This window comes from Oncorhynchus keta, chromosome 20 (genome assembly GCF_023373465.1).
Source record: "Oncorhynchus keta strain PuntledgeMale-10-30-2019 chromosome 20, Oket_V2, whole genome shotgun sequence".
Lineage (NCBI taxonomy): Eukaryota > Metazoa > Chordata > Actinopteri > Salmoniformes > Salmonidae > Oncorhynchus > Oncorhynchus keta.
This window is the reverse complement of record NC_068440.1, coordinates 40331308-40354065: the sequence shown is the minus strand read 5'-3', so window position 1 is coordinate 40354065 and position 22758 is coordinate 40331308. Positions and strand designations below refer to the sequence as shown.

At 44.9% G+C, this 22758-nt stretch overlaps 1 protein-coding gene across 2 annotated transcripts in view; it reads left to right on the top strand.

Annotated features, from left to right (window-relative positions):
- Positions 1-20339, top strand: part of khdrbs1b (KH domain containing, RNA binding, signal transduction associated 1b) — a 35565-nt gene extending 15226 nt beyond the window's left edge. The window contains exons 5-11 of one of the 2 annotated variants that reach the window (XR_008073588.1): positions 8516-8667; positions 8886-9090; positions 10769-10836; positions 13636-13694; positions 13972-14196; positions 16996-17067; positions 19906-20339. Coding sequence is in view for 1 of the 2 variants with exons in the window: in XM_052472877.1 (XP_052328837.1) it covers positions 8516-8667; positions 8886-9090; positions 10769-10836; positions 13636-13694; positions 13972-14078 (591 nt within the window). In the remaining variant the exon portion in view is untranslated. Of the gene's footprint in view, positions 1-8515; positions 8668-8885; positions 9091-10768; positions 10837-13635; positions 13695-13971; positions 15903-16995; positions 17068-19905 lie in introns of those variants that run through there. The other variant, XM_052472877.1, reaches the window with a different exon arrangement.
- The last annotated feature ends 2419 nt before the right edge of the window (positions 20340-22758 follow it).

Here is a 22758-nt window from a genome sequence, read left to right as displayed (position 1 = left end):
CACCCCTGGTTATCAACATCAACACTGGAGTGTTTTTACCCCTGGTTATCAACATCAACACTGGAGTGTTTTTACACCTGGTTATCAACATCAACACTGAGTGTTTTTACACCTGGTTATCAACACTGGAGTGTTTTTACACCTGGTTATCAACACTGGAGTGTTTTTACACCTGGTTATCAACACTGGAGTGTTTTTACACCTGGTTATCAACACTGGAGTGTTTTTACCTGGTTATCAACACTGGAGTGTTTTTACACCTGGTTATCAACATCAACACTGGAGTGTTTTTTTTTCAACATCAACACTGGAGTGTTTTTACACCTGGTTATCAACATCAACACTGGAGTGTTTTTACACCTGGTTATCAACATCAACACTGGAGTGTTTTTACACCTGGTTATCAACATCAACACTGGAGTGTTTTTACACCTGGTTATCAACATCAACACTGGAGTGTTTTTACACACTGGTTATCAACATCAACACTGGAGTGTGGTTTTTCAACACACACCTGGTTATCAACATCAACACTGGAGTGTTGTTTTTACACCTGGTTATCAACATCAACACTGGAGTGTTTTTACACCTGGTTATCAACATCAACACTGGAGTGTTTTTCAACACACCACCTGGTTATCAACATATGGAGTGTTTTTACACCTGGTTATCAACACTGGAGTGTTTTTACACCTGGTTATCAACATCAACACTGGAGTGTTTTTACTGGAGTGTTTTTACACCTGGTTATCAACATCAACACTGGAGTGTGGTTTTCAACACTGGAGTGTTTTTACACCTGGTTATCAACATCAACACTGGAGTGTTTTTACAACACTGGAGTGTTTTTACACCTGGTTATCAACATCAACACTGGACCTGGTGTTTTTACACCTGGTTATCAACATCAACACTGGAGTGTTTTTACACCTGGTTATCAACATCAACACTGGAGTGTTTTTCAACATCAACACTGGAGTGTTTTTACACCTGGTTATCAACATCAACACTGGAGTGTTTTTACACCTGGTTATCAACATCAACACTGGAGTGTTTTTACACCACTGGTTATCAACATCAACACTGGAGTGTTTTTACACCACTGGTTATCAACATCAACACTGGAGTGTTTTTACACCCCTGGTTATCAACATCAACACTGGAGTGTTTTTACACCTGGTTATTAACATCAACACTGGAGTGTTTTTACACCTGGTTATCAACATCAACACTGAGTGTAAACTGAATTCACACTAGAGAAGTTACACAGAAAAATCAACAATATTTTACACGGACCAATGTGCTATGAAAGGGGACATATCTCCATACTTCTGAAGAACCGTAGATTCCACGTCAAGAACCTCAGACTTAACTTAAAGAGGTTCTTTATATGGCAAGAATTTTCAAAGGAACCTTTTAAGAGCTGAAGAACCATTTCAAGAACCTTTACTTTTTTTTAAAAGTGTACCTTGTCCCGGTTGTGATCAGTTGAGGACACTAGCTAGTATTTTGTATTAGGAAACTGCAGATTACTTTTCAGGACACAAATATTTTTTTTGTGATCATGGTATTGATTGGTCTGTTTTGAACAATACACCGAGCGAGCACCACATCAGTAGATGGACTAGCCGACGGCGCCTGTTTACATGGGATTACCCTTTTGCTTATTAGGCTCGCTGCCTTAGCCAATCAGCTTAGGAGGAATTCGGTGACTTTCACAGTGCCAACAGGGTGGCACCCATCTGGCTCTGAATGTCCGTTAGCCTCCTGCGTTAAGAGGAGGACGACGAGGCGGGAGGTGCTCCCCCCCCCAGACACTCATCTAACTGCCATGGTACACTGTGGCATCGGAAAACCAGTAGGTTTTCAGCATGAGCTGAATTCTTGAAAATGGAGTGTAATTTTCCACTGAGCAGTGTGAAGCTGCGCTGCCTACGTCCACTTTTCTACCCTGGGACAGGGGGCCTATAGAGTGTGCAGGTTTTTGTTCCAGCTCAGCATAAACACAAGTCTGTGTCTGCAGATGGCCATAGTGTTGTCCATCCCTGTCCTGGGGAGGGGGGTGGGGGGGGATGACTTGGGACCGAGGTGCGAGGTTGTTGGTGAATGGAAAAATGCGGAGTCAGGAGCAGGACACAGAAATGAGTAATAATCCGAAATGTAATGTTCCAACAAGGGAAAAACACAGTATTCCAGAGGACAAAAGAACTAATCCGCATGACGATAAAATAACGCACAAAACAGAGAGGGAAGCCCGAGGGTTAAATAAGAAACATTCATTAATTGAATGGAAACCAGGTGTGCGTAAACGAGACGAAACAAAACGAAAATGAAACATGGATCGGTGGTGACGTCGACCACCGAACGTTCGCCGAACAAGGAAAGGGACCAACTTCGGCAGAAGTCGTGACGCCTAGAGAATGTGCAGGCTTCTGACGTGCACCAATACTGAAGGAAATGTTATTGGTGCACGTCCTAAGTTTTGTATATTATTGAGCAAAAGGTTTTTCGTACAGAGGTTGCTATAGGTTTCCCTCAGGTACAGATCTGTTTCTGAGGAGACCTCGAGCTACAGCATTCTAGGGTCCCCAGCTCAACTCTGGTGGCCCATTCCTGGAGCATTGGGGACTGCCATGTCGCCTCTAATACATTGGAGGGATACAACGTTTGGGAAATTGAACAAAACAGTCGGATTTGACTGAATTCTGTTACCAAACTTTGCATCTGTGCACTTTTTACAGTGAATGTTTAATTTGATTATGTTTAATTGTTCAATGTAGCCATTGAGCATGGAGTTGTATGATTCGTTAATTGTTTTTTGTTTGACGTACATTCTAAAGTGAAATATTTGAGAACTCTGTGTAATTCTGTGACCGTGGAATTATTCTAATTGCTCTACTAGCCACTCCCTCAGATGTCTGGTTGTTAATGGCAACAATGGCTGACTGTAAAATGCTATTGAGATTGTGCACTGCAACATGCAACACCATCTCGCAAGCTGTGCTGCTGTACTTCCATTTATTATGGAGCCACGTTAGGTGATGCCTCGGTATCTACTCTTCCTGGGGTTTATTATGGATCCACGTTAGGTGATGCCTCGGTATCTACTCTTCCTGGGGTTTATTATGGATCCACGTTAGGTGATGCCTCGGTATCTACTCTTCCTGGGGTTTATTATGGATCCACGTTAGGTGATGCCTCGGTATCTACTCTTCCTGGGGTTTATTATGGATCCACGTTAGGTGATGCCTCGGTATCTACTCTTCCTGGGGTTTATTATGGATCCACGTTAGGTGATGCCTCGGTATCTACTCTTTCTGGGGTTTATTATGGAGCCACGTTAGGTGATGCCTCGGTATCTACTCTTCCTGGGGTTTATTATGGATCCACGTTAGGTGATGCCTCGGTATCTACTCTTCCTGGGGTTTATTATGGAGCCACGTTAGGTGATGCCTCGGTATCTACTCTTCCTGGGGTTTATTATGGAGCCACGTTAGGTGATGCCAAGGCAGCAGCTACTCTTCCTGGGGTTTATTATGGATCCACATTTGGTCCTGCCAAGGCAGCAGCTACTCTTCCTGGGGTTTATTATGGATCCCCATTAGTTCCTGCCAAGGCAGCAGCTACTCTTCCTGGGGTTTATTATGGATCCCCATTAGTTCCTGCCAAGGCAGCAGCTACTCTTCCTGGGGTTTATTATGGATCCCCATTAGTTCCTGCCAAGGCAGCATCTACTCCTCCTGGGGTTTATTATGGATCCCCATTAGGTCCTGCCAAGGCAGCAGCTACTCTTCCTGGGGTTTATTATGGATCCCCATTAGGTCCTGCCAAGGCAGCAGCTACTCTTCCTGGGGTTTATTATGGATCCACATTTGGTCCTGCCAAGGCAGCAGCTACTCTTCCTGGGGTTTATTATGGATCGACATTTGGTCCTGCCAAGGCAGCAGCTACTCTTCCCGGGGTCCGGTAATATTAAGGCAATTTTATTATTATTTATTTTCTTTTTTAACATGACATTCATAACAGATTTCACAACACACTTTTTAGTATGACGCATATTTTTAAACAAGGAACCACTGTATCTCCATGAACTGTTGTGTTGGGTTACCTACAGTACTATATAATCAGCAGGACTGTTGTGGTGGGTTACCTACAGTACTATATAATCGGCAGGACTGTTGTGGTGGGTTACCTACAGTACTATATAATCAGCAGGACTGTTGAGGTGGGTTACCTACAGTACTATATAATCGGCAGGACTGTTGTGGTGGGTTACCTACAGTACTATATAATCAGCAGGACTGTTGAGGTGGGTTACCTACAGTACTATATAATCGGCAGGACTGTTGTGGTGGGTTACCTACAGTACTATATAATCGGCAGGACTGTTGTGGTGGGTTACCTACAGTACTATATAATCGGCAGGACTGTTGTGGTGGGTTACCTACAGTACTATATAATCGGCAGGACTGTTGTGGTGGGTTACCTACAGTACTATATAATCAGCAGGACTGTTGTGGTGGGTTACCTACAGTACTATATAATCGGCAGGACTATTATGGTGGGTTACCTACAGTACTATATAATCGGCAGGACTTAATTTCCCTTGGAAAGACTACGCATGAATCATGGAGGTTAGACAAGTCTGTTTGGTTCGTGTGGGTGAATGTAAATCGGTGATTTGGTGTGTGATTTTTCACCAGACGACTCTGTTTTAGAAGTTATTGTAGTGCTCTGTATTTACAGCCATTTTCCCTCTGAAAATAATTCTAGGTTAGTGAGCTTCATTTGTCTGGGGAATGTGGTTTTATATGGCTGTTGCTCTGAAAGGCCCCAAAAAAAAAAAAAAATCTTTCCATGTTTAGTTGGCTTAGGTAGGAACGGTTTAATGTTTAGCAGCATATTAACGGTCTATCTTGTTAAACGACGACGACGCCGTGGTGCTGATGGATTCATTATGGAATCAGACAAAAAGGTTGTTTTCTGCGAGTTGTCACTTTAGAGATGAATGGAGTGCAGCCAAGCCTGCATATTATTGTATCACATTTGCATCCCAAATGACCCCCTATATAGTGCACTACTTTTGTCCGGAGCCCTATGGAACCCTGTTCCCTACGTAGTGCACTACTTTTGACCGGAGCCCTATGGAACCCTGTTCCCTACGTAGTGCACTACTTTTGACCAGAGCCCTATGGAACCCTGTTCCCTACGTAGTGCACTACTTTTGACCAGAGCCCTATGGAACCCTATTCCCTATATAGTGCACTACTTTTGACCAGAGCCCTATGGAACCCTGTTCCCTATATAGTGCACTACTTTTGACCAGAGCCCTATGGAACCCTGTTCCCTATATAGTGCACTACTTTTGACCAGAGCCCTATGGAACCCTGTTCCCTATATAGTGCACTACTTTTGACCAGAGCCCTATGGAACCCTGTTCCCTGTATAGTGCACTACTTTTGACCAGAGCCCTTTGGAACCCTGTTCCCTACGTAGTGCACTACTTTTGACCTGAGCTCTTTGGAGAATAGGGTGCCATTTGGGACAGACCACTGAATATTTCCTTTTGGCTGTCGGGATCACTAGAGGAGCCTCAGGCTCTCAAAAACCACCCTATTCCCGGAAGTTTACATACGTTTGTTGTCTGGAAAATTCCAGACAATGATGTCATGGCTTCAGGAAACAGCAGAGGGAACACCCCCCTATCCACATCGATGGAACAGTAGTGGAGAGGGTAGCTAGTTTTAAGTTCCTCGGCATACACATCACAGACAAACTGAATTGGTCCACTCACACTGACAGCGTCGTGAAGAAGGCGCAGCAGCGCCTATTCAACCTCAGGAGGCTGAAGAAATTCGGCTTGTCACCAAAAGCACTCACAAACTTCTACAGATGCACAATCGAGAGCATCCTGGCGGGCTGTATCACCGCCTGGTACGGCAACTGCTCCGCCCTCAACCGTAAGGCTCTCCAGAGGGTAGTGAGGACTGCACAACGCATCACCGGGGCAAACTACCTGCCCTCCAGGACACCTACACCACCCGTTGTTACAGGAAGGCCATAAAGATCATCAAGGACATCAACCACCCGAACCACTGCCTGTTCACCCCGCTATCATCCAGAAGGCGAGGTCAGTACAGGTGCATCAAAGCTGGGACCGAGAGACTGAAAAACAGCTTCTATCTCAAGGCCATCAGACTGTTAAACAGCCACCACTAACAGTGAGTGGCTGCTGCCAACACACTGTCATTGACACTGACCCAACTCCAGCCATTTTAATAATGGGAATTGATGGGAATTATGTAAATATATCACTAGCCACTTTAAACAATGCTACCTTATATAATGTTACTTACCCTACATTATTCATCTCATATGCATATGTATATACTGTACTCTACATCATCGACTGCATCCTTATGTAACACATGTATCACTAGCCACTTTAACTATGCCACTTTGTTTACTTTGTCTACACACTCATCTCATATGTATATACTGTACTCGATACCATCTACTGTATGCTGCTCTGTACCATCACTCATTCATATATCCTTATGTACATATTCCTTATCCCCTTACACTGTGTATAAGACAGTAGTTTTGGAATTGTTAGTTAGATTACTTGTTGGTTATCACTGCATTGTCGGAACTAGAAGCACAAGCATTTCGCTACACTCGCATTTAACATCTGCTAACCATGTGTATGTGACAAATAAAATTTGATTTGATTTTTTGATTTGATAGAAGCTTCTGATAGGCTAATTGACATCATTTTGAATCAATTGGAGGTGTACCTGTGGATGTATTTCAAGGCCGACCTTCAAACTCAGTGCCTTTTTGCTTGACATCATGGGGAAATCAAAAGAAATCAGCCAAGACCTCAGAATTCTTTTTCTGTAGACCTCCACAAGTCTGGTTCATCCTTTGGAACAATTTCCAAATGCCTGAAGGTACCTCGTTCTTTTTTACAAACGAGTACGCAAGGATAAACACCAAAGGACCACGCAGCCGTAATACCGCTCAGGAAGGAGACGTGTTCTGTCTCCTAGAGATGAATGTACGTTGGTGTGAAAAGTGCAAATCAATCCCAGAACAACAGCAAAGGACCTGAAGATGATTGAGGAAACGGGTACAAAAGTAACCTTATCCACAGTAAAACGAGTCCTACATCGACACAACCTGAAAGGCCACTCAGCAAAGAAGAAGCCACTGCTCCAAAACCGCCATAAAAAAGCCAGAATACGGTTTGCAACTGCACATGGGGACAAAGATCGTACTTTCTGGAGAAATGTCCTCTGATCCGATGAAACAAAAATGGAACTATTTGGCCATAATGACCATCGTTATGTTTGGAGGAAAAGGCGGAAGGCTTGCAAGCCGAAGAACACCATCCCAACCGTGAAGCACGGTGGTGGCAGCATCATGTTGTGGGGGTGCTTTGCTGCAGGAGAGACTGGTGCACTTCACAAAATAGATGCCATCATGAGGAAGAAAAATTATGTGCATATATTGAAGCAACATCTCAAGACATCAGTCAGGAATTTAAAGCTTGGCCACAAATGAATTTTCCAAATGGACAATGACCCCAAGCATACTTCCAAAGTTGTGGCCAAATGGCTTAAGGACATAAAGTCAAGGTATTTGCGTTGCCATCACAAAGCCCTGACCTCAATCCTATAGAATTTTTTTTGGGCATAACTGAAAAAGCGTGTGCGAGCAAGGAGGCCTACAAACCTGACTCAGTTACACCAGCTCTGTCAGGAGGAATCGGCCAAAATTCACCCAACTTATTGTGGGAAGCTCGTGGAAGGCTTCCTGAAACCCAAGTTAAACAGTTTAAAGGCAATGCTACCAAATACTAATTGAGTGTATGTAAACTTCTGGCCCACTGGGAATGTGATGAAAGAAATAAAAGCTGAAATAAGTAATTTTCTATTATTCTGATATTTCACATTAAAATAAAGTGGTGATCCTAACTGACCGAAAACAGGATTAAATATCAGGAATTGTGTTTTTAAATGTGTTTGCTGACGTGTATGTAAACGTCCGCCTTCAACTGTATGTTAATTTCTGTACCATAATCCAAACATTTTAGAGAAGTTGGCATCCAACCGGCCTCGCAACCCGCAAACCACGTGTAACCTCGCCAGCCCAGGACCTTCACGTCCTGCTTCTTCACCTGTGCGATCGTCTTAGACCGGCATCCAGGACGGCTGATGAAACTGTATTAACTGTCTGTAATAGAGCCCTTTTGTGAGGAAGCACTCATTCTGATTGGCTGGGCCTTGCTCCCCACTGGGTGGGCCTATGCCCTCCCATGGCTGTGCCCTCCCATGGCTGTGTGTCTAATGAATTGATTTCCTTATGAACTAACTCAGGAAAATTTGACCACGTTGCATTTTTATATTTGTTCAGTATTAATGACCTTTTCCCTCCTTCCCGTTCCTCCTCCCATCTTTACTTACCAACCCTCATCCTTTTTGTCTGTCCTCTGTCTCTCTCTTTCTCCCAGGATATGATGGATGACATCTGTCAGGAACAGTTCATGGAGATGGGTTATTTGAACGGGGGCCAGGAGCACGGGCCAGGGGTCCCACGAGGCAGAGGAGGACCACCGGGCCCAAGGAGCCGAGGAGGGCCTCCGGGACAACCAGGGGCACCCAGGTAAAGACTCGGGAAGAAATTAATCAAGGTGGCTGATGAGAAGTTATTGTCTGGTCTAATCTACAGTATGTCTGTTCAAATAACACTTCATCCTCTGTCTCGTTCATCTTTTCTGTCTGCATTATCTTCATCCTATGTTATCTGTCTGCATTGTCTCCATCCTATGTCATCTGGCTGCATTATCTTCGCCCTCTGTCTCTCTTCCTCCATCTTTCCAGGGGTAGGGGTATTCCCCAACGTGGAGGTACCACCAGGGGAGGTCCAGCCAGAGGCGGGGTAGCGAGGGGGGCACCAGCAGGAAGAGGAACCCCTGCCAGAGGGGCAACAGCGCCACGAGCCAGACTCACTGCCCCTGGTGGGCCTCCAAGAACCCTTCCTCCCCCCCACCAACACGCTACAGCACCGGAACAATATGAGGAATATGTAAGTTGAAATAACTTTATTATTCCGTGACAGTTTAACTTTTTTTTTTTTTAGGATCTTAATCATCCTCCTACATGTTTAATGTTATCCAGCTGATTTTAAGTTTTTATGTTAAAGCGATCAAGTTACATTGTAACAATGCACATATTGCAATTCAGAGAACACGTGGGGTCAAACCGGCATCGTGTAACGCTTTGAAGCCTGTAATTAACAATTTAAGAGCCCAATTTGGTTATTTATTTAACCTTTTAATTTATCCCGGTTAGTTCTCTATTTCACCGGGGGGAGATCAGATCTAGGTCAAGACAGCAGTAGTAGCTGGAGCCGAATAGTAATGTGTTATTGTAGAGAGCAACAGCGTTGCTAGGCTCTACCTTTATCATAAGACATCTGTACAAAAGCAATGTTAATTACATTTTTAAGAACTACCCCTGGTTTATAATTGGATTCACCTTTTATTTTATTGGGTTTAGGGTTGGTAACTGACCCTCCTGGGTTTAGGGTTGGTAACGGGCCCTCCTGGGTTTAGGGTTGGTGACGGGCCCTCCTGGGTTTAGGGTTGGTGACGGGCCCTCCTGGGTTTAGGGTTGGTGACGGGCCCTCCTGGGTTTAGGGTTGGTGACGGGCCCTCCTGGGTTTAGGGTTGGTGACGGGCCCTCCTGGGTTTAGGGTTGGTGACGGGCCCTCCTGGGTTTAGGGTTGGTGACGGGCCCTCCTGGGTTTAGGGTTGGTGACGGGCCCTCCTGGGTTTAGGGTTGGTGACGGGCCCTCCTGGGTTTAGGGTTGGTGACGGGCCCTCCTGGGTTTAGGGTTGGTGACGGGCCCTCCTGGGTTTAGGGTTGGTGACGGGCCCTCCTGGGTTTAGGGTTGGTGACGGGCCCTCCTGGGTTTAGGGTTGGTGACGGGCCCTCCTGGGTTTAGGGTCGGTGACGGGCCCTCCTGGGTTTAGGGTCGGTAGACGGGCCCTCCTGGGTTATGGGTCGGTAGACGGGCCCTCCTGGGTTATGGGTCGGTGACGGGCCCTCCGGGGTTATGGGTCGGTGACGGGCCCTCCGGGGTTATGGGTCGGTAGACGGGCCCTCCGGGGTTTAGGGTCGGTAGACGGGCCCTCCGGGGTTTAGGGTCGGTAGACGGGCCCTCCGGGGTTTAGGGTCGGTAGACGGGCCCTCCGGGGTTTAGGGTCGGTAGACGGGCCCTCCGGGGTTTAGGGTCGGTAGACGGGCCCTCCGGGGTTTAGGGTCGGTAGACGGGCCCTCCGGGGTTTAGGGTCGGTCGACGGGCCCTCCTGGGTTTAGGGTCGGTCGACGGGCCCTCCTGGGTTTAGGGTCGGTAGACGGGCCCTCCTGGGTTTAGGGTCGGTAGACGGGCCCTCCTGGGTTTAGGGTCGGTAGACGGGCCCTCCTGGGTTTAGGGTCGGTAGACGGGCCCTCCTGGGTTTAGGGTCGGTAGACGGGGGCTCGTGGTCCACGGCATTGCAGCAGTTAATGAAAGGTCTTCCTTTTTTGCCAACTCATTTACAGTCTAGATCTCACATCAACTGGTGAATGAAATTCACTTCACAAGCTCAGGATGACCTCTCACACGTTTATTTTGTTCTCTCTCTCTCTGCTCCTACTTCTGACCCCCACCCTATTCTCCCTCTCTCTTCCTTTCTCTCGCTCTCTCCCCTTCTCACTAGGCCTATGATGAGAGCTACACTGAGCCAGCGTACGAGTCATACGACAGTTACTACAGTCAGCCACAGGCGTGAGTCACCCATCTCCCACATCTATTGGCAACAAACCACACACACACACACACACCATGCCATCTCCATGGTTACACGCACACACACACACCATGCCATCTCCATGGTTACACGCGCACACACACACACCATGCCATCTCCATGGTTACACGCACACACACACACACCATGCCATCTCCATGGTTACACACACACACCATGCCATCTCCATGGTTACACGCACACACACACACACACCATGCCATCTCCATGGTTACACGCACACACACACACACACACACACCATGCCATCTCCGCGGTTACACGCACACACACACACACACACCATGCCATCTCCACGGTTACACACACACACCACGCCATCTCCACGGTTACACCCTATTTACTAACTGGAGTCGCACGTAATGGAGAATGTTGGGACTGAAATAGTTCTGAAGGAGAAACTTCCCCTGTGATAGGAGTCTGTCTTTAAGTTGGTTAGTTGAGCTAACCTTCGCTATGTTTGAAATCGGATGACATCAGTTATTAAAGCTATTATTTTCATATTTTTTTGTATTCGTTTGTCTATCTTATCTATTAAGTGAGGGCATATTTTATTAATGGAATGTATATTGAACATGACTGCTGGTAGGCTTGGTTTGATGGCTAGGTAGGTTTTTCTGGTAGGCTTGGTTTGATGGCTAGGTAGGTTTTTCTGGTAGGCTTGGTTTGATGGCGAGGTAGGTTTTTCTGGTAGGCTTGGTTTGATGGCGAGGTGGGTTTTTCTGGTAGGCTTGGTTTGATGGCGAGGTGGGTTTTTCTGGTAGGCTTGGCTTGATGGCGAGGTAGGTTTTTCTGGTAGGCTTGGTTTGATGGCGAGGTAGGTTTTTCTGGTAGGCTTGGTTTGATGGCTAGGTAGGTCTTTCTGGTAGGCTTGGTTTGATGGCGAGGTGGGTTTTTCTGGTAGGCTATGAACAAATTGGTGCACAACATTTGAGAGAATGAAGCTTTTTGTGCGAATGGAACACGTTACATGTTGCCGTTTATATTTTTCTCATTGTATACAGTGCCTTGCGAAAGTATTCGGCCCCCTCTGCAACCTTTTGCCACATTTCAGGCTTCAAACATAAAGATATAAAACTGTATTTTTTTGAAGAATCAACAACAAATGGGACACAATCATGAAGTGGAAGGACATTTATTGGATATTTCAAACTTTTTTAACATATCAAAAACTGAAAAATTGGGCGTGCAAAATTATTCAGCCCCTTTACTTTCAGTGCAGCAAACTCTCTCCAGAAGTTCAGTGAGGATCTCTGAATGATCCAATGTTGACCTAAATGACAAATGATGATAAATACAATCCATCTGTGTGTAATCAAGTCTCCGTATAAATGCACCTGCACTGTGATAGTCTCAGAGGTCCGTTAAAAGCGCAGAGAGCATCATGAAGAACAAGGAACACACCAGGCAGGTCTGAGATACTGTTGTGAAGAAGTTTAAAGCCGGATTTGGACACAGAAAAATGTCCCAAGCTGTAAACATCCCAAGGAGCACTGTGCAAGCGATAATATTGAAATGGAAGGAGTATCAGACCACTGCAAATCTACCAAGACCTGGCCGTCCCTCTAAACTTTCAGCTCATACAAGGAGAAGACTGATCAGAGATGCAGCCAAGAGGCCCATGATCACTCTGGATGAACTGCAGAGATCTACAGCTGAGGTGGGAGACTCTGTCCGTAGGACAACAATCAGTTGTATATTGCACAAATCTGGCCTTTATGGAAGAGTGGCAAGAAGAAAGCCATTTCTTAAAGATATCCATAAAAAGTGTTGTTTAAAGTTTGCCACAAGCCACCTGGGAGACAACACCAAACATGTGGAAGAAGGTGCTCTGGTCAGATGAAACCAAAATTTAACTTTTTAGCAACAATGCAAAACGTTATGTTTGGCGTAAAAGCAACACAGCTCATCACCCTGAACACAACATCCCCACTGTCAAATATGGTGGTGGCAGCATCATGGTTTGGGCCTGCTTTTCTTCAGCAGGGACAGGGAAGATGGTTAAAATTGATGGGAAGATGGATAGAGCCAAATACAGGACCATTCTGGAAGAGAACCTGATGGAGTCTGCAAAAGACCTGAGACTGGGACGGAGATTTGTCTTCCAACAAGACAATGATCCAAAACATAAAGCAAAATCTACAATGGAATGGTTCAAAAATAAACATATCCAGGTGTTAGAATGGCCAAGTCAAAGTCCAGGCCTGAATCCAATCGAGAATCTGTGGAAAGAACTGAAAACTGCTGTTCACAAATGCTCTCCATCCAACCTCACTGAGCTCGAGCTGTTTTGCAAGGAGGAATGGGAAAAAATTTCAGTCTCTCGATGTGCAAAACTGATAGAGACATACCCCAAGCGACTTACAGCTGTAATCGCAGCAAAATGTGGCGCTACAAAGTATTAACTTAAGGGGGCTGAATAATTTTGCACGCCCAATTTTTCAGTTTTTGATTTGTTAAAGGTTGAAATATCCAATAAATGTCATTCCACTTCATGATTGTGTCCCACTTGTTGATTCTTCACAAAAAAATACAGTTTTATATCTTTATGTTTGAAGCCTGAAATGTGGCAAAAGGTCGCAAAGTTCAAGGGGGCCGAATACTTTCGCAAGGCACTGTATTCGTCTTTTATCAGACGCTCTTATCCAGAGCGACTTACAGTGGTGAGTGCAGACATTTTCATACTTATTTTCGAACTTGGTTAGCTTGTTCTGGTTCTAATTTGAAATGTTCTTTCTCCTCTGTTCTGCTCTTAGAGAGCCAGAGTACTACGACTACGGACACGGAGAGGTACAGGAAGCATACGAACCCTATGGTAAGACGTCAATAGTCTCAAGCCAAACCTCTCGTCCCAGCGCTCACCCTTTATGGGATATCATCTTACTGTTGATTATTGCTTCTGTAATTAGTAAATCACATGAATAATGCTGATGGCAACGTGCCTCGCAATACATCCTTGTTGAAATGCTTGGGAAACACAATTCTGAGTTTCAAACGGAAAATTGTGTTGGTTAGAGATTTCTACTTGTAACCCAAGCTCATTTTGTAATGCCGTTTTACGTTTGTCTGTTCTGTCCGTCTCACCCTTCTAGCCCAGGACGACTGGAACGGGACTCAGAGAGCGGCACCGGGGGGTAAGGCCCCCACTGCCAGAGCGGCTAAGGGCCCTTACCGAGAACACCCCTATAGACAATACTGAACTCGTCACCGTGCCAACGCCTAGCGACCAACGCTACCACCGTTAACGCGTTGCCCCGACAACCAACCATCAACCTGTCTACCACGGCAGCTCTTGCTCTAAGCAACCCTCGACAAAAGTAATTGTCCGTTTTTGGTTTTGGTTTGGAATTTTCTACACTGGACTTTTATGAGCCGAATATCAGGATCATAACTGATCGAAGCCTATTTGATATTTAATTCAGACCGCTTTTTAAATTTTTTTTTGGATGGGGGGGGATTTGACGTTTGAGTTTTCTGTTTCTCTCTGACCCTGTTTCTCTCTGACCCTGTCTCCATCTGACCCTGTCTCCCTCTGACCCTGTCTCCCTCTGACCCTGTCTCCCTCTGACCCTGTCTCCCTCTGACCCCGTCTCCCTCTGACCCCGTCTCCCTCTGACCCCGTCTCCCTCTGACCCCGTCTCCCTCTGACCCCGTCTCCCTCTGACCCCGTCTCCCTCTGACCCCGTCTCCCTCTGACCCCGTCTCCCTCTGACCCCGTCTCCCTCTGACCCCGTCTCCCTCTTGGCTTTTCTTTTGAGCTGTTGATCTTGTTTACGGGTTTGTTATTTTGAATGTTTGGATTTAAACTTCTAGTGGAGTTAGACGACTTGTTGTTGTCGACCTTTTAAAGGGACATTTCAAAAGGCTCTACTTCGTATTCATCATCTCCAGTTCAACATCAACATATGTGAACATGGTACGTTTCTACATTTTTGTAAGTTAAAAAAAAATAAAACTGTTTCCGATGACGACGTCGGTGTGCAACTAATTGGTTGGAAACTGTTATCATCTTATTTTCACAAGTATTGATGATGATGGTGGTCCTTCTGTGGCTCAGTTGGTAGAGCATGGCGCTTGTAACGCCAGGGTAGTGGGTTCGATTCCCGGGACCACCCATACGTAGAATGTATGCACACATGACTGTAAGTCGCTTTGGATAAAAGCGTCAGCTAAATGGCATATATTATTATTATATTGGTTCTGGAGATGATGAATATGAAGTAGAACCATTCATTATTTTGTTTAAAACTATTCCTTTGAGGGACAGTTGCAGATTCCCATTTAGGCTACATTTTCAAAGATTTATTTTTTATTTTTTTAAATATAGGAAAGTAAAAGAAACGTAAACACTTATGTAATATAGACCAAACATAAAACGCCAAGGAAACAGGAAAAACAAACAAATGTTAATGGAATTTGATTTAGTAATCCAATTTGTTTTAAATAGTTTTTAATTAAAAGTTGGAAATGTAGACTTTTTTTACATAATGAAATTTTCTCATTGTACATTTAGAGTTTTGAAATATAGGCCTGATTATCCCCTGTTGAGATGGACTGTCCTCACATACTACTTTTTTTTTTGTTTTTTTGATTAAAGTTGATTCAACAATAAATTCATTTTTATTATGTCTCTACAGTCAGTCAATGTCTTTTTTTTAATTTTTATAAGTATAATATGGCCTTAAGTCGGCCTCATGTCATGATAAATAATATCACGTGTCAGTACAGGATCTTATTGGTTGAATCTGATTCTATTAAACTGCATGTAAAAACGATGCAGTGAAGGATTGGGACAAAAAATCTCCACATGACGAGAGATCCTGCAGCTTTTCAATCTGAGCTCTTGTACATACTTTAAATCGTCCAAATTGCACATCCTCTATTCTGCCACTGGTATATGCATTAAAATGCATTATGCTTAATGTGTAAGGCTTGCCTAAATAGGTAACTACTAAATCTGTCCAAACAATGTTTTTGCAGCAATTTGTCAATAAAGACTAGTTTGTTTTTCTATGAAACTTCCCTTAACTTGGTTTATTTCTATTTCCTGTCCAAGTCAAATTTTGAAATGTCATTTTTAAATAGTATTTAACAACCTGGCAGCTAGTTGGGAGGTGTTTTTCTTGTTATTTCTCTTCAAAAACACATGTTTTAATTTTTTTAAATTAATTGTATTGTAGTCTGAGGTCAGTAACGTATACTAAATGATGTCTTGATTTGATTTTTTTTATTTATTATTTAAAAACACCGACTTATTCTTTCTCTCTCTTTCTATACTTTTTTTTTTTTTTAAAAAGGAGGTAAAACCTGTAAAATAACCTGACTTCCTAATGTGTTTTAAAGCTCTAAAGCATTGAGTGCCTTGGGTATGTATAACGACTTTTCTCAATCCATCTTACCTGTGGTCGTAGAACAACTTTAATGAGAAATGCATTGTTAGACTCTTTTTGTTAGTAAATTGAACTGAACTCCGACCATTTTGAAGTCTTGTAGGTTTCAGGGTTTGACCTCGATGTTCACATGTCATGTGTAGTGGCCGACGCGGTGGCTTCTTTAGGACAGAGAGTAATGGGAGACGATGGTTTAAACTGTAATCGTTCCACTATAAAGGTAACCCTTAACCCTAAATTAGTCATTTTTGATAGGTGTGTTTACACAGTGAATTAAACTGCTAGTAAATGCGTGCAATTTAGTAAAAGAAGAATTCTAGTCATGCAAAATTAAAAATACCAAAAGTATGGAAAATAATGTAACTTAAAATATATAATTTTCAGTTGTAAGATTTTAATTTACTAAAACAACATTGCTGTGTACAAAATATCCTATAATAGTTTTTATTTTTATTTTTATTAATGCTAAAATGAAAATCTGCAAAGCCGAAACTCTTAATATCTTCTGAACCAGTTGAGCTCATGCTACTTTTTCTTTGGTAATATGTGTGTAAATGTTGCATATTACTGTAATGGTGAACATGTTGCGACTTTTCGTAGAAAGTAATGGACAAAAAGCTTGAGTTGCACAACTACTCTCTAGACTTTGCATGATTTTATTTTTTAAACTGAACTATCCACTAATGTTTTTTCACTTGGTTATTGATTTAATATCTCTTCCATCAGGTCCAGCTATTAGTCAGTGAAGAACCAATCAGAGGTCGGCTTACTGGAGAGATGAAACCATGCGTACCTCAGGTAGGAATTTATTTTTTGCTTAAGGGGGTTTCGCAACCACGTTTGCCTAGGCCAATATTCATAAACCATCACACAGTAGAATTGCTGATCTAAGATCAGTTGTACCTTTTAAAAACATTATAAATGTGATTTTATACGGACAAGAAGGACCTGATCCTAGATCAGTACTCCTACTCTTAGACACTTCATGACTACAGGCCCAGATGTATAGCCATACTGGAAATCCACATTCCAGGACTGGGTGGCTGATATACCATTTGTCAAGTTACTACTTATGTAGAACCATACACACTGGCCAGAACCATACACACTGGCCAGAACCATACACACTGGCAAGAACCACTGGCCAGAACCATACACACTGGCCAGAACCATACAGACTGGCTGTCAGACTTTCTTTTATAAGCCCCAGAGTGTTGTGACAGGACGGTAACCGTGGAGCTCCAGAGTGTTGTGACAGGACGGTAACCGTGGAGCTCCAGAGGGTTGTGACAGGACGGTAACCGTGGAGCTCCAGAGTGTTGTGACAGGACGGTAACCGTGGAGCTCCAGAGGGTCGTGACAGGACGGTAACCGTGGAGCCCCGGTTGTGGGTCGCGGCAGGACGGTAACCGTGGAGCCCCGGTTGTGGGTCGCGGCAGGACGGTAACCGTGGAGCCCCGGTTGTGGGTCTCGGCAGGATGGTAACCGTGGAGCCCCCGGTTGTGGGTCGCGGCAGGACGGTAACCGTGGGGGTGGGTCGCGACGGTAACCGTGGGGGTGGGTGGTAACCGTGGGGGTGGGTCGCGACGGTAAGTGGGGTGGGTCGCCCCGTGGGGGTGGGTCGCGACGTTAACCGTGGGGGTGGGTCGCGACGTTAACCGTGGGGGTGGGTCGCGACGGTAACCGTGGGGGTGGGTCGCGACGGTAACCGTGGGGGTGGGTCGCGACGGTAACCGTGGGGGTGGGTCGCGACGTTAACCGTGGAGCCCCCAGTCGATTGTGAAATAGAACCTGCAGGAAGTGAAGGGCTACTAGGTGATGACATCAGAGCTGAGGTTGAGAAGCTAGTTTTTTGGGGGGGTGGAGATTTTAAATGAGCTCTACTTCAGTCCTTCCCAGTACAGCCAGGTAGATGGTTGTTAGGGGAGGAGTGACCACCCATACTCCTGGCGAGACACAAGCTTTCCTTCCAGCCCTGATCCAATGCTCATTTATACTGTCAATAAAGATCCTGGTCAGCTACTAGTATAAAACTTGAGTGGAGGGAATGTTGAATATATCACGTTGAAATTATAAATGAAGGTTTAGGACAGCAGCTTATTTTTCTTTAGTTATATGTATTACTGATGTATTTTGGAGCTAACGCCTTCCTCAGTGTGTTAAATATACCAATGCAGATTGGTTCTGGTTCTCCTTCCTCAGTGTGTTAAATATACCAATGCAGATTGGTTTTGGTTCTCCTTCCTCAAGGCCTGTTAAATATACCAATGCAGATTGGTTTTGGTTCTCCTTCCTCAGTGTGTTAAATATACCAATGCAGATTGGTTTTGGTTCTCCTTCCTCAGTGTGTTAAATATACCAATGCAGATTGGTTTTGGTTCTCCTTCCTCAGGGCCTGTTAAATATACCAATGCAGATTGGTTTTGGTTCTCCTTCCTCAAGGCCTGTTAAATATACCAATGCAGATTGGTTTTGGTTCTCCTTCCTCAAGGCATGTTAAATATACCAATGCAGATTGGTTTTGGTTCTCCTTCCTCAGTGTGTTAAATATACCAATGCAGATTGGTTTTGGTTCTCCTTCCTCAAGGCCTGTTAAATATACCAATGCAGATTGGTTTTGGTTCTCCTTCCTCAAGGCATGTTAAATATACCAATGCAGATTGGTTTTGGTTCTCCTTCCTCAGTGTGTTAAATATACCAATGCAGATTGGTTTTGGTTCTCCTTCCTCAGTGTGTTAAATATACCAATGCAGATTGGTTTTGGTTCTCCTTCCTCAGGGCCTGTTAAATATACCAATGCAGATTGGTTTTGGTTCTCCTTCCTCAAGGCCTGTTAAATATACCAATGCAGATTGGTTTTGGTTCTCCTTCCTCAGTGTGTTAAATATACCAATGCAGATTGGTTTTGGTTCTCCTTCCTCAAGGCCTGTTAAATATACCAATGCAGATTGGTTTTGGTTCTCCTTCCTCAAGGCCTGTTAAATATACCAATGCAGATTGGTTTTGGTTCTCCTTCCTCAAGGCCTGTTAAATATACCAATGCAGATTGGTTTTGGTTCTCCTTCCTCAAGGCCTGTTAAATATACCAATGCAGATTGGTTTTGGTTCTCCTTCCTCAAGGCCTGTTAAATATACCAATGCAGATTGGTTTTGGTTCTCCTTCCTCAGTGTGTTAAATATACCAATGCAGATTGGTTTTGGTTCTCCTTCCTCAGTGTGTTAAATATACCAATGCAGATTGGTTTTGGTTCTCCTTCCTCAAGGCCTGTTAAATATACCAATGCAGATTGGTTTTGGTTCTCCTTCCTCAGTGTGTTAAATATACCAATGCAGATTGGTTTTGGTTCTCCTTCCTCAAGGCCTGTTAAATATACCAATGCAGATTGATTTTGGTTCTCCTTCCTCAGTGTGTTAAATATACCAATGCAGATTGGTTTTGGTTCTCCTTCCTCAAGGCCTGTTAAATATACCAATGCAGATTGGTTTTGGTTCTTCTTCCTCAGTGTGTTAAATATACCTATGCAGATTGGTTTTGGTTCTCCTTCCTCAGTGTGTTAAATATACCAATGCAGATTGGTTCTTGTAAAAATTAATTCTAAGGTGATTGGTTGTGTTTTCTGTGTTCCCCCTCTGCAGTGAGGTGGTGTAGCAAGGTCCTACAGGACCGAGTCCCGTTAGGCTTCACAGTGAAGGACCGACCCAGTGGAGAGCACCAATCCTGGGGGGAGGGCAGGCTGCCAAGACGACCAGAGAACAGAAGGAGCCTACGAGGGAGCGAGAAGGGTGCCTTGGCACCGGTGGAACAAGAGGGGTGGATTCTAGCTACAGGCTCTGTATGAGGGGGAAAATAGTCTGGATCAAATGACAGGAATGTGGACTATGACACTAGCTGTGAGACTATGACACTAGCTGTGAGACTATGACACTAGCTGTGAGACTATGACACTAGCTGTGAGACTATGACACTAGCTGTGAGACTATGACACTAGCTGTGAGACTATGACACTAGCTGTGAGACTATGACACTAGCTGTGAGACTATGACACTAGCTGTGAGACTATGACACTAGCTGAAGAGACTATGACACTAGCTGTGAGACTATGACACTAGCTGTGAGACTATGACACTAGCTGTGAGACTATGACACTAGCTGTGAGACTATGACACTAGCTGTGAGACTATGACACTAGCTGTGAGACTATGACACTAGCTGTGAGACTATGACACTAGCTGTGAGACTATGACACTAGCTGTGAGACTATGACACTAGCTGTGAGACTATGACACTAGCTGTGAGACTATGACACTAGCTGTGAGACTGTGACACTAGCTGTGAGACTGTGACACTAGCTGTGAGACTGTGACACTAGCTGTGAGACTGTGACACCAGCTGTGAGACTATGACACCAGCTGTGAGACTATGACACCAGCTGTGAGACTATGACACCAGCTGTGAGACTATGACACTAGCTGTGAGACTATGACACCAGCTGTGAGACTATGACACTAGCTGTGAGACTGTGACACTAGCTGTGAGACTATGACACTAGCTGTGAGACTGTGACACTAGCTGTGAGACTGTGACACTAGCTGTGAGACTGTGACACTAGCTGTGAGACTGTGACACTAGCTGTGAGACTGTGACACTAGCTGTGAGACTGTGACACTAGCTGTGAGACTGTGACACTAGCTGTGAGACTGTGACACTAGCTGTGAGACTGTGACACTAGCTGTGAGACTAGCTGTGACACTAGCTGTGAGACTATGACACTAGGCTGTGAGACTAGCTGTGAGACTGACACTAGCCTGTGAGACTGACACTAGCCTGTGAGACTGACACTAGCCTGTGAGACTGACACTAGCCTGTGAGACTGACACTAGCCTGTGAGACTGACACTAGCCTGTGAGACTGACACTAGCCTGTGAGACTGACACTAGCCTGTGAGACTGACACTAGCCTGTGAGACTATGACTAGCCTGTGAGACTATGACTAGCCGCGAGACTGACACTAGCCTGTGAGACTGACACTAGCCTGTGAGACTATGACTAGCCTGTGAGACTATGACTAGCCTGTGAGACTATGACTAGCCGCGAGACTGACACTAGCCGCGAGACTGACACTAGCCGCGAGACTATGACACTAGCCGTGACACTGTGCTAGAAGGCTTTCTATTTGAGGTCTGTCTGTGTGTTTAACTGTGGCGTTGTCATATTGCGCTGCTTCATGTATTGTATATAACTTGTTTTGCTTTTCTAATGTGAACCAACAAAAGTTAGTTTCTAGTAAGTGAATCTATATTGTTATGAAAATACCCACCCAGGCCGTAAGGAGCTGTGACATTTAACAGCTCATGGGTTGTTTTGGGTTGTTTTGTTTGTTTTGAGGGTCTGTGCAAGACAAACTGGATTTTCTGATCACCCTCATAGACATACATTAGTTAACACTGGTTAATGCAGTCTACAGAATGTTCATTATACTCTTTAACAGATACAGCCTGTGTCCCATGTCTTTGTTTCTGTGTCTTCATGGTGAATTATGTTCTGTATCTGTTCTGCTAGAGTCCTCTGCTGCTAGCCACATCGTTCACACACACACACACACACACACACACACACACACACACACACACACACACACCCTGGCATAACCCAGTCTATTTTGCTCTGAGGAGATGAAATGCTAATGTGAAATGCATTTGCATGTACTTTTCCCCCTAAATGTGCAAAGCTTTCGCAACAAATGTTGGCTTGCTCACCTCAGTTTAACGTCCAAGTATCATAATGCTGTGAGGGAAGTGTGTCTGAGAGCGAGAGTGCCAGCATCTGCTCTTCCACTCCTTCCCCCCAACTCCCCCTTGTCTCTCCTCCCCTCCCCTGTCTCTCATCCCCCCACCCTGTCTCTCATCCCCCCATCTATCCTCCCTGTCTCTCCTCCTCCTCCCCCTCTCCCGTCCCCCTGTTTCTCCGCCCCCTCTGTCTCTCCTCCCTCTCCCCCCCCCCCTCCTGTCTCTCCTCCCCCAGCTCCCCCGTCTCTCCTCCCTGTCTCTCCTCCCCCCCCCTGCCCCTCTGTCTCTCCCCTCCCTCCCTCATCCCCCATCTATCCTCCCTCCTCCTCCCCCTCTCCCGTCCCCCCCTCTGTCCTCCTGCTCCCCCCGTCTCTCCTCCCTGTCTCCTCCCCCTCTGTCTCTCCTCCTCCCTCCCCTCCCTCCTGTCTCTCCTCCTCCCCGCCCCCTCTGCAAGACAGTCCCTCCTGACGATCTCACTTGTTGGAAAGGTGACATCCTATGATGCCACTGAGCTCTTCACGAAGGCCATTCTACTGCCAATGTTTGTCTATGGAGATTGCATGGCTGTGTGCTTGATTGTATATACCTGTTAGCAATGGGTGTGGCTGAAGTAGCCAAATCCACTCATTTGAAGGGGTGTCCATGTGCTTTTGGCCATGTAGTGTATTTTTTAAATGATACGAGTTAGTTGTGCCTTTTGTC